The sequence below is a fragment of the Entelurus aequoreus genome, linkage group LG10 (genome assembly GCF_033978785.1).
Source record: "Entelurus aequoreus isolate RoL-2023_Sb linkage group LG10, RoL_Eaeq_v1.1, whole genome shotgun sequence".
Taxonomy (NCBI): domain Eukaryota; kingdom Metazoa; phylum Chordata; class Actinopteri; order Syngnathiformes; family Syngnathidae; genus Entelurus; species Entelurus aequoreus.
In genome coordinates, this window is record NC_084740.1 from 11,351,439 (window position 1) to 11,364,579 (window position 13,141).

General features: G+C 39.3%; 1 protein-coding gene across 1 annotated transcript in view; it reads left to right on the forward strand.

Annotated features, from left to right (window-relative positions):
- The first annotated feature begins 3,244 nt into the window (after positions 1-3,244).
- Positions 3,245-13,141, forward strand: part of ptgir (prostaglandin I2 receptor) — a 74,013-nt gene continuing 64,116 nt past the window's right edge. Inside the window, exons 1-2 of the mRNA XM_062060097.1 lie at positions 3,245-3,374; positions 3,550-4,521. Coding sequence (XP_061916081.1) covers positions 3,679-4,521 — 843 coding nt within the window. The 5' untranslated portion in view covers positions 3,245-3,374; positions 3,550-3,678. The remainder of the gene's footprint in view (positions 3,375-3,549; positions 4,522-13,141) is intronic.

The window sequence follows — 13,141 nt, forward strand, 5'->3', positions numbered from 1 at the left end:
ATATACAGTAGATACAAGACACGCTTACATCTGGTTGGCATGTTGAAAATTATTAGACCAGTCATAACCGCCCATGTAATGTAAAATAATGCAAGTCAATTGACTGAATCTTTAACAATGTGTGTTTTACATGCTACTTGTCTTATCTGTGTATTTTTAGCCTTGTTTTCAGTGTTGTATAATTATGGTATTTGTCTTAAAGCACAGGTCAAAATTGGCAACCATAAATCAGGAAGCATTTAATACAATGTCAATAAAGCTTTCTATTCTATTTTAACCTATTTTTAAATTATGGCAGACTTTATCTGATATGTAAAAATAATTGTAAACTGTTATTTGAGTGCAATAGGAAAAGCCCTTGTGTTTAATCCGCATTTTAATTTTAATTCTAATAATGTTCTTTGGGTGCAACAAGAAACATTTGTTTAATCATAAGTTTTATCATAACTGTTCTGTTAAAATGAAGCCAATAATTATATTTTTTTGTCGTCCTTTTTTTTTTTTAAGTATCAAAAAGTATTGAAATACATGACGATATACATATTGGTACCAAAATATTGGTGTCTGTTCAACTCTAGGTGGGACGTATGTGCAAACATTTATGTAGTCACTTATTCTTGGGGAAGATTACACAGCTCTACTCCTTTTTGCTTCATTTTGAGGGTGTATTTGGTGAGGGCTAGTGGTAGTGAGTGAGGGGGTGTATTGGGATTGGGCCTAAAGCGCCACTTTTCATAATGCACTAGCTAATTAGTATTGGATTTGCCAAAGACATGCTACTGATTAGCATTAGCAATCTTACATGGCGATATCAACACATCCAAATTTGGGGATGAAAACTACGACTAAGATGCACATTAAAATCAAACATCTGGTGTGTAATAAGTACAATATTTCCAGTATAAACATGTTGCAGGGGGTGCAACAAAAGACAAGATTCAGCTTACTGGCAAAGACTAAGCAACATAACTCGATACACTAGTGCAGATCTGGGCATTCTGCGGCCCACGGGCTGCATCCGGCCCTTTGTGCGTCCCTGTCCGGCCCGCGTGAGGCCAATTATAAATTACAAAATACATTTTAAAAAGTATCTATGTCGAGTGTGCAATACAACGGTGCTGCTTTTGTTTTGAAAATCGTTATTTGTATTACTTCCGTGTGGACGTATGCGTGTGCGTGATTGTGAGTGAATGTGAACAGCTGCAATCATAAAATAACAAAATTAAGTTGAAAAAACATCTATGTCGTGCGCGCAATACAACTGTGCTGCTTTTATTTTGAAAAGTATTATTTCTGGGCGTGTGTCCGTGTGTAACCTGCGAGTGAAGGTGCACATGCAGCGACAAGTGATGCACGGTTTACACCCGAGACGCTAAAAAGAGAAAAGTTGATGAAGAATGGCGTGTTTCCAACAAGACATGGACTGCAAAGCAACATGCCCTCTAAGGCGCGCGCCTGCGCAATTGCGCACTGTTCAAGCGTCTGCTGCGCGCAGCAAATATATGCCGCGCACCAAATCAAATCCCACCTGAATTCTAAACAAAATAAACATATTTATTCTATGTAATTTTGCAATGCAACTTTGAGTGACAGTGACAACAAGCGGCCCTAACGGTGTTCGTCAACACCGTTCAATTGAACACCGTTCAATTATTGTAACGTCTATCGAGATGCTTCGAGGACAGGAATTATATTGATCACTTTATTGAGCAAAACTGTTTATATTTGGACATAACCACACCAAAAACATGAGTAAAACAATTATATCTCCAAAAACTAGTCATTTTCTGCCATACAAACCAGGCCAAAACCAACTTGTCATCTGTCACCAACACGCATAGCACTAAACCACTGGTGCGTTTATGGCCACACAAAAAGTCGGACAACTCAAACACCACACAAAGTTACACTATGACTCCTCAGTCATACGTGTGCTTATTTTACTGTCATTTATTATTAATGTTAATTTATATATATTAGTCATGGAATGACTAATATATATAAACACACTATGTTGAAGTATTACTATTATTATTAATTATTATTATTATTATTATTATTTATTTTTTTTAGATTAAAGATTAAAGTACCAATGATTGTCACACACACACTAGATGTGGTGAAATTTGTCCTCTGCATTTGACCCATCCCCTTGGGGAGCAGTGGGCAGCAGCGGCGCCACGCCCGGGAATCATTTTGGTGATTTAACCCCCAACTCCAACCCTTTGTTGCTGAGTGCCTCTTACGGTATATATCAAAAATAATATTGAGCAAAATTTAATTGAAATATTGTCGATGTGGCCCTCCAGCAGTGCTCGGGTTGCTCATGCGGCCCCCGGTAAAAAATAATTGCCCACCCCTGCACTAGTGCCATCTAATCTTGGAATTGCAATTGCATACAAGTTTAACTATATAATGCCTGCAAATGATATGGAGACATGTAAGATAACAACTGGACAGCACAGTTAATCATAATCAGCCAACTGTTGAATGTTAAATTAAAAAAATTGATTTTATTAGTTCACAGTTAATATTTATGAATGGATGAACAGAAAAAGAAGTACTGAAAATTGGTACTGTTGAGTACCTGTATCGATTCCAAGGTACCAGTAATTGGTACCGTATCAGTTTAAATGTGAAAAATACCCATCTGTTGTCGTAAAACTTTTTCCGCTACTTGTGGCAATGTCAATTAAACCAGGTGATGCATAATTTTTTATTATTTCCTTATTACTATTTGTATTTTTAATCACTAATTTTTTATGAGTGCCTTTAATTAGTATATTTTTATTTTATTCGGCCTGATCTAAAACTTGTCAGGCATGTTGTCATATGTGCTGGATTATGTTTTAAATAGACAATATTTGTGATAACACGTATATAATTTTACTGATTGATTGATTGAAATATTTATTAGTAGATTGCACAGTACAGTACATATTCTGCACAATTGACCACTAAATGGTAACACCCAAATAAATTGTTCAACTTGTTTAAGTCGGGGTCCACGTTAATCAATTCAAGGTTTAGACCTGTTAAGCTCTAAGTAGGTTAGATATAATTATGGATTTAAATCAAGAGTATGATTACTAAATGTTTGTTAATATTTGAGTGGGTCTGTATGACAGGACAGCTCACATGATTCCTTTTTTTTTTCCTATGCAGGTTGTGGTTTCAAAAAAGTGGGCGTGGTCTTACAGGAGGCGGGCGCAGAAAAAGGAGGAGGGCCTGGTGAGAAAGGGAGGGTGGGAGAGCTGCAGTGAAACCTCACCAGTGTGTTTGCAAGCGCTGCTTTTAAACTCTTAAGCTTCGTCTCAGCGTGGTTGACATGTGGACTTCTGGAGTTCTCCATCCCTGAGCACCACCATGGCAAGGTAATTGGATCTTGTTAGCGCTTTTGCCACCAAATGGCACTGGTTTTCCTTTTTCTTGTGCACATTTTATATTTAATGCAGAGCACTGATGCACAATTGTTGATTTTTACAGTTCACCTGTTTGTGTAGAAGATAGGAAGCACGTATTGGTGAAGCATTTTTGTTTCCTCCACAGAACGTTCTGGTGAAGACAATCTGGTTCGGTGTGGTATCCCGGGTCACCCCTGCCCTCTACCCTCTAAATGAAACTGAGAGCGTCCCTCTTCCCTCTTTCGTCGCCTAGATTATCGCCAGTGATTGACACATGAACACAAACATGGTTTCCGACGGGCTCTGCCCCAACATCACATGCAACGACACGACGGTGAAGGGCGACAGTAAGCCGGCGACGAGCATCATCATGTTCTTGGCTGGCGTGGTGGGCAACCTTCTGGCCCTCTTCATCCTGGGCGTGCACCGTAAGGAACACCGCTCCAGGTCGTCCGTCTTCTCCATCCTGGTGACGGGTCTGGCCCTCACCGACCTGCTGGGCACGTGTCTCCTCAGCCCGCCCGTGTTCATCTGCTACGCCCGCAACGTGTCCCTCATCGGCCTGGGCGGCCAGGGCCTGTGTCAGCTGTTCGGCTGCGCCATGAGCTTCTTCGGCCTGGCGCCCACCCTCATCCTGTGCGCCATGGCCGTGGAGCGCTGCCTGGCTATTAGCCACCCGTACTTTTACTCGGTGCACATCCGCCGCAGCTTCGCCAAGGTCACGCTGGTCACCGTTTACCTCTTCTCCTTAGCCTTCTGCCTGCTGCCGCTCGGTGGCATCGGCAAGTTCAGGCAGTACTGCCCGGGCACCTGGTGCTTCATCGATATGGACGCCACGGGGGACGCCAACGCCGAGCGGGTGCAGGCCTTCTCGCTGTCGTACTCGTCCCTCATGGCTCTGCTCATCCTCGCCGTGTTCGTATGCAACGGCTCGGTGATCGTGAGCCTCTGCCGGATGCACCGCAGCCAGGTGATGCGGCGAGGCTCGGTGGGCTCCGCTGGCAGGAGGAGGAAGCTGAGCCTGGCCTGGTTCGGACGCGGCGAGGAGGAGGTGGACCACCTAGTGCTGCTGGCACTCATCACTGTTATCTTTGCGGTCTGCTCGCTGCCACTTACTGTAAGTTCTTCTTTTTCTTCTCCTCAGTGTGTGTTTGCGTGTCGCTGCATCTTTGTTGTTGTGTGCTGACCACATGACACAGCAGAGCAAGTGTTGCTTAACACATTTGTCAGAGGGACTTTTTAAAAAAAAAGTGGTTTCTGGTACATGTGTCGCTAGTTCCTCTATCACTCTGTCATGTTGTTGCTTTTCTCGAGACGTGTGTGGTCTGGTGCTCATGTCCGGATAAAACATGTAAAAAAAAGATACTCTGTGCGGTTTGCTTAGCGTTCATAATACTGTAGGGCTACAGCTATAAAATGTTTTAGCAATCCATTGATTATTTGTTAGATTATTCGAGTATTCAAATAAAACACATTTTATAGTCTCAATGCGTATTTGGTTGAGATAAACAAAGATATTTTTGATCGCCATATCCTTCATTATTTTTTCCTAATAAATGTGAGGGGTGTGCCAACCGATCGGCCACCGATCAGTATTGGCCGATTTTCCTAAAAATGTATGTGATCACTATTGTGATCAATAGTAAGTAAGTAAGTACATTTTATTTATAAAGCGCTTTTCACAGATAAAATCACAAAGCGCTGTACAAAAAATAGGTGAAGTAAAACAAGGATTACATTCAAAACAACAGGGGCAACATCATACAAAGGATACAAAGTGGATTAAAAAGGATAGTTAAAAGGTGCATTAACTAAAAGCTTTACTAAAAAGAGAAGTTTTCAAATGTTTCTTAAAAGTTTCAACACAGTCAAGATAAAAAGGATAGTTAAAAGGTGCATTAACTAAAAGCTTTACTAAAAAGAGAAGTTTTCAAATGTTTCTTAAAAGTTTCAACACAGTCAAGATCACGGAGGGACTGGTGCAAATTGTTCCAAAGTCTGGGAGCTATAGCCTGGTCTCCACAGGTTTTAAAACAAGTTTTTGGGATCTTTAGAAGACCCTGCCCTGAAGAGTAGGGGCATAGCAAGTCAGTGATGTACTGAGGGGGCCCACCATGCAACGCACGGAATGTCAGGACTAAAATCTTAAACTCAATGCGGAATTTAACTGGAAGCCAATGAAGACTGGATAAAACGGGGGTGATATGGGCTGTTCTGGGTGCACCGGTCAAAAGTCTGGCAGCCGCATTTTGTACAGTCTGAAGTCCCTTTAGCGTTGACTTGTTGAAAAGAGAATTGCAATAGTCAATGCGGAACGAAATGAACGCGTGAATGATCATTTCGAGATCCAATTTTGACAACAAATTTCTCACTTTAGAAATATTTCTGAGATGATAAAAACAGTTTTTGGTCAGTTGACGACAGTGACCCTCCAAAGACATGGACTGATCAAACACAACCCCTTTTATAATGCCTTTTAATGCCAATCACAAACGCCAATCCTCTCTGGCTGACAAGACTCTCCATACACGGTGTGTAGCTGCTCTCCTAAGACAAAGGTCGGCAACCCAAAATGTTGAAAGAGCCATATTGGACCAAAAATACAAAAAAAAATCTGTCTGGAGCTGCAAAAAATTAAAAGCCTTCTATAAATTATATAATGAAGTCAACACATGATATAAGTGTCTATATAAGCTATATTAGCCTACTATTAGCCTACTATCAAAATGTGTCGCAGGCTGACACAAATCTTCGTTGACAAAAATGTTGAAAGGTAATATTTATTCTACACATTTTTACAACATTGTAAATATTTGTAAAACTTCTCAGAAAGTGAGATAACTCCTCTAAATTACTGTCTTAGAATGGCCAAATGTATATACTGTATGTGTGTGTCCAAGTTAAAGGAAACGGCAGGCTGTCTTCTTCTAATGGATTGTAACAATCTATGCAAGCTGGGTAACGTTTGCTGTGGTCTGTTAACGCCCCACAAACAACAGAAATGCAGCCAATATTACATTCAGATAATATGTCATGAGACATGCAAATATAAATTAAATACACAGAGGACATAGAAAATTAAATGAGCTCAAATATACCGGCAAGTTAGGCTTATGACTGCAATATGTACATATAGCTAGCCTAAATAGCATGTTAGCATCGATTATCTTACAGTCATGTCCTGACCAAATATGCCTGATTAGCACTCCACACAAGTCAGTAACATCAACAAAGTTCACCTTTGTGCATTCACGCACAGCATAAAAAGTGTGGTGGACAAAATGACACAAAGAAAGAGGGGCATATAATATGTCTTTCTTTGGCATCGTTGAAGAAAGTTATACATACATACACAAACGACGGTGAGTTCAACGTCCGCCAAAATAAGTAGGACAAAACGGCGCTCGCCAAATACTCTCATCAGAGAATCATGTTTAATATAAACAGTGGGATTTGTAACAATTAAGGAGATTTGTGTCATGTTTGTCCTCCTACAGAAACCCAATCTTTTTCTATTTTCATACATTTTTGAAAAAGCTCCAGGTTGCAGACCCCCGCCCTAACCTAATAATGATCACCTCCTTTATGACATATAAACCGCCTTTCTTTGTGTCTTAATTACCCTCATCTCTGGAGGAGGAATCTAAACATGTCACCCACCGAGCGCAACATTCCTATAGCTAAGCTAACCGCGAAGCTAGCTTTAACAAGAAATACGTGCTTTGTAAAGTTTAGGAGGTGTAGCTGGAACCACATTATAGCTATTAACAGATAATTAACAAGTAGATTAATAAGTGTCTAGACCAGGGGTGCCCAAACATTTTGCCTCAAGGGGCCGAAGTGAAAATGTGCCAATGGTCCGCGGGCCAAATATCGACGATTTTTTTACCATGCAACAACACGAGTGAGGCATTTAGCCTCTTACCGCCTTATATAAAAATAAGGTAGTAGAGATTCTCACAGTTGTGCCTCGGTTGACATTTCAACTATACTTGTTTTATGTACAGTCGTGGTCAAAAGTTTACATACACTTGTAAAGAACATAATGTCATGGCTGTCTTGAGTTTCCAATAATTTCTACAACTCTTTATTTTTTTGTGATAGAGTGATTGGAGCACATACTTGTTGGTCACAAAAAACATTCATGAAGTTTGGTTCTTTTATGAATTTATTATGGGTCTACTAAAAATGTGACCAAATTTGCTGGGTCAAAAGTATACATACAGCAATGTTAATATTTGCTTACATGTTCCTTGGCAAGTTTCACTGCAACAAGGAGCTTTGGTAGCCATCCACAAGCTTCTGGCAAGCTTCTGCTTGAATGTTTGACCACTCCTCTTGACAAAATGGTGCAGTTCAGCTAAATTTGTTGGTTTTCTGACATGGACTTGTTTCTTCAGCATTGTCCACATGTTCTCAATGGGGTTTAGGTCAGGACTTTGGGAAGGCCATTCGAAAACCTTAATTCTAGCCTGATTTAGCCATTCCTTTACCACTTTTGACGTGTGTTTGGGGTCATCGTCCTGTTGGAACACCCAACTGCGCCCAAGACCCGACCTCTGGGCTGATGATTTTAGGTTGTCCTGAAGAATTTGGAGGTAATCCTCCTTTTTCATTCACCCATTTACTCTCTGTAAAGCACCAGTTCCATTGCCAGCAAAACATGCCCAGAGCATAATACTACCACCACCATGCTTCAAGGTAGGAATGGTGTTCCTGGGATTAAAGGCCTCACATTTTCTCCTCCAATCATATTGCTGGGTATTGTGGCCAAACAGGTCAAACTTTGTTTCATCTGACCACAGAACTTACCTCCAGAATGTCTTATCTTTGTCCATGTGATGTCAGATGAAACAAAAATGGAGCTGTTAGGCCACAATCGGATTATGAAGCAATCATTTATTCAGTGGCTCTATTTTAGCCATCTGCTTTTACATTCAGCTTACGATATTTTTGGCATGTGCTAACGAACAAAGACGACTAATTCAAACGTAAATATGTATTTATACTGTAACTGTGCTGCTCATTAGGCTATTACAAAAATAATTATGAATCTTGTATCCATTTTAAAGCAAGGACAGGCCCAGTGCTGACAAAAACAAAGTATACTGTATATTGCTCATGAAAACTAAAGTATACTGTATATTGCTCATGAAAACTAAAGTATACTGTATATTGCTCATGAAAACTAAAGACAGTAAAAATAACAGCATTAAAAACAAACAACAAACACCAAAGCTATCTAACTTGCTCAAAAAGTAACAAACATTTTGTGATGATGTTTTTAAAAACTTGCGTATGTAGTGTGTTATTGATTATGGATAAACTCCAAGCATTTTTAGCAATATAGTAAAATCGATTAATTTTGGACATTTTAGCTATCTAATAGATTGGATATTTATTTTTTTATGATATCGGCGCCATGGTGCCTAATGTTTGTGTGTGTGTTTGTATGTGATTGACGTTATTGTGCTGACCTGAAGTTCCTGGTAAATCTTTTTTTTTAAAGTACTTGAACTGATTTAGACAACGTTTAGTTAGCCGACTTTGGCTTAAATGATAGTTAAATCTATTTTCAACATGTCGTCGTCTCCCTAGCTAGCAAGATAACAAGCTAACAATCTTAGTTGAGATCACATCCTCCAGACGTCTATCATGCTTCCACTTTAAATGTTCCAGTATCAAAGATGTACTGCCATAAAAACAAGGTCCCTTTTGCAAAATGTTCAAGATCAGGGTGAAATTTTCCCACATTACATATTATATTTTTACCTGCGATGTTCTGAGTGGCCACACGGACTGAAAAACACGAATGATGACCGACTATTGTCAACAGATTAGTCGTAACAATTGCTTTTTTTGTGTGTTTTTTTTTTTATCAATCCAACAAAATAATACCGTAATAATACAATTCCAATTCCAAAACCAAACCTAGCAACATTCAGAATAGCAATCAACAGAGCAATTGAGGGAACACACAAACATGACACAAAACAATCCAAAAGCAGTCAAACAAAAATGAATAATATCTACAACAGTATCAATATTAATAAGAATTCCAACTTAGCAGTGATTAGAAATCCCTCATTGACATTATCATAACAGCCATGTATAAAAAATCAAAACATGTAAAAAATGAACAGTAGTGTCACAGTGACTTACACTTACATCACAGCTCATAAGCTTGTCCAATATTTTCCACAAAGATAAACGAAGTCATCTTTTAGGTTCATTTAATAGTTAAAACAAATTTAAATAATGCATCCCATATTCCAATATATGACTCATTTAATCTAAACTAAATACAGTTCTTTCTACTGATATAATTTCCATTGCTTGTGTATACCAGTCAGTATGAGTTGGGCTATCAACATCTATCCATTTTTTTAGTATTTCGTAGAGATGTCCGATAATATCGGACTGCCGATATTATCGGCCGATAAATGCTTTAAAATGTGATATCGGAAATTATCGGTATAGGTTTCAAAAAGTAAAATGTATGACTTTTTAAAACGCCGCTGTACGGAGTGGTACACGGACGTAGGGAGAAGTACGGAGCGCCAATAAACCTTAAAGGCACTGCCTTTGCATGCCGGCCCAATCACATAATATCTACGGCTTTTCACACACACAAGTGAATGCAAAGCATACTTGGTCAACAGCCATACAGGTCACACTAAGGGTAGCTGTATAAACAACTTTAACACTGTTACAAATATGCGCCACACTGTGAACCCACACCAAACAAGAATGACAAACACATTTCGGGAGAACATCCGCATCATAACACAACATTAACACAACAGAACAAATACCCAGAACCCCTTGCAGCACTAACTAACTTCTGGGACGCTACAATATACCCTCCCCCCCCCAAAAAAAAAAAAAAAAAACACCCCGCCCACCTCAACCTCCTCATGCTCTCTCAGGGAGAGCATGTCCCAAATTCCAAGCTGCTGTTTTGAGGCATGTTAAAAAAAATAATGCACTTTGTGACTTCAATAATAAATATGGCAGTGCCATGTTGGCATTTTTTTCCATAACTTGAGTTGATTTATTTTGGAAAACCTTGTTACATTGGGGCATCACAACAAAATTAGGGATAATAATGTGTTAATTCCACGACTGTATATATCGGTATCGGTTGATATCGGAATCGGTAATTAAGAGTTGGACAATATCGGAATATCGGATATCGGCAAAAAAGCCATTATCGGACATCCCTAGTATTTAGTATTACCATTTTATTGTGGACAATGCCTGTTCCAAAGCAGGGGCTGGAACAGGCGGGTTACAAAAGTGTAGTGTTCACCACACAGAACTGCACGTTTTAATTTGCCCAAGACCAAATTGGGAAATAAGTATTTAAAGGATTCAAGGAACTTTATAGTCAAAACAGCACGTTTAGTACCCGGGGACCAAGATTTACCCCAGTGAGTACCACAAGAACGTAGGCAGACAATAGTTGGGATAGAATAGGATAAATAGAAAAATAAAACAATTGTGATCTGTAGTGCAAATAAAATGTAAAAGCAATGACCACAAACCAAACCACTAGTTGGCAGGTAGGAAGCAACAATGCTTCTGTTGCTCACTCACGAGCAGATAAAGACTCAACTCAACCACATTGTGCGCTAATTTTTTATTTTTTTTAACAATCTTTGACACGCGCTCTCTGAAACATTGATTTGTATCATGTCATGCCGTGCACAATCTGGTTATTAATAAGTCCCGAAACCTGTTATGTTCCCTCATCCGTGTGCACGCGGGCGCGCCCGAGAACTGCCAGATGAGGAAGGCGGCGAGGAAGTATGCGGACGCCAGATGCAGCTTCCTGACCGACGTGAATAAGTTTGCCCGATTGCAAACAGATGTCGGAGAGAAAAGAAACGTTTGATTGCAGTGCACGTGGGATTTGTCACGTCAGGCCTGCAGTTGTTGTGTTTGTGTGCTAGCAGGGTGGGTTAGAAGATGTGCATAGGGGAATACCCCCATTACTCAAATAGTCCTCATTGACTCACAGCCATGAGTAATGTTGCGTTTGGCAGCATGTTGCATAGTATTTGGTAAGAAAAGAGTCAAAAGGCTTTAGATGCAAGGAAAAAACAGCAGCACCACACATACAGATCATATTTTTACTGGGGATCAGCTACAGCTTCATGAAAAGTCAAGTGTTTCCCCCATGATCCATGGACCTGTTACACTCACTGCATTTAAAAATATATATATATTTCAATAATGTATTGTTTATTTGACAAATAAGAAATTAATGGAGAACAATGATTCTCTTTTGGTGGTGCTGGTAATAGTTTATTTCCAACATAGTACAATTACAAAGTGGTGACCCTCGCCCCGTCCTTGTTTGTGAATGACTGAGCATTCCATAGAAGCTGCTTTTATACCCAATCCTGTTCCCAATTAGTCTGTTCACCTGTGGGATGTTCCAAATAAGTGTTTGATGAGCATTCCTCAAGTTTCTCAGTCTTTTTTGCCACTTGTGCCAGCTTTTTGTGAAACATGTTGCAGGCATTAAATTCCAAATGAGCTAATATTTGCAAAAAATAACAAAAGTTTACCAGTTTGAACGTCAAGTATCTTGTCTTTGCAGTCTATTCAATTGAATATAGGTTGAAAAGGATTTGCAAATCATTGTATTCTGTTTTTATTTACCATTTAGACAACGTGCCAACTTCACTGGTTTTGGGGTTTGTACATCACATATTTCCAGTTTCACATTACAGCATGTCGGAAAAGGAGTAGGTAGAAGCAGATCTCATTTAATCCTACCCCTTTTCGTTTCATAGCATTTTCTGTACTCTGTCTGTAAATAAATAAACTAATTAATAAGTGAATAAATAAGTAAATATGAAATACATAAATGAATGATAGGTAAGGTTCTCATGAATAAATAGTTAAGTAAGTTATGATTCACATAATGTGATGAATAATATTTATATTTTATTAAATAAGATTAGCTCATTGTTTAAGCATTTTAGCATTAATGACTTTTTCTTATAACCTTTTATTTCTCTTTTCAGTGTTGACCTATAGAATGGTACAGTACCTGAGCTCATAACTTAAATCAACCCTCTGCGCCACCCATTGAAATTAATTAGAAATCAGTCTGTGTGTGACCCTCCTCCCAAAAAAGAAAAACAAACATTTAGTTCGGAAGTAGTGTTTGAAAAGCACTACAATAGCATATTACCTTTGGGAGCAGACTTTTGTGGGTGATTCCTATAGGCTGCTTCTCCGACATGTAACAATAGAAATTGCTGTTTATGTTTCCACACGGATGTATTTGAGTGATGGACCGTAGAGCAAGCAATACGTATGTCTGTTTGCCAAAGGTAATGCTCGACCGTCCAGTTTGTTGATTTAGCATTATACAGAACAAACTGAAACACAACATCTGCAGCTTCTCAATCTTTTGTATGGATAAATGTGACGCTTGCTGCAGCTCGTGTAGGGCTGACTTGCCGGATAGAACATTTTTAATAATATACGGTCATTTGCTTCTCCTCCTTCGCACTAACTTTGACAGTTCTGGTGGTTGCAGGGCAGGATTGTGTCGATTGCTTAATGGTCTAATCCAGGAATGTCAAACTCATTTTAGATGGGGGGGCCACATGAAGAAAAATCTACCCCTAAGTGGGCCGGACTGGTAAAATTACGGCACGATAACTTCAAAATAAAGACAACTTCAAATTGTTTTCTTTGTTTAAAAATAGAACAAG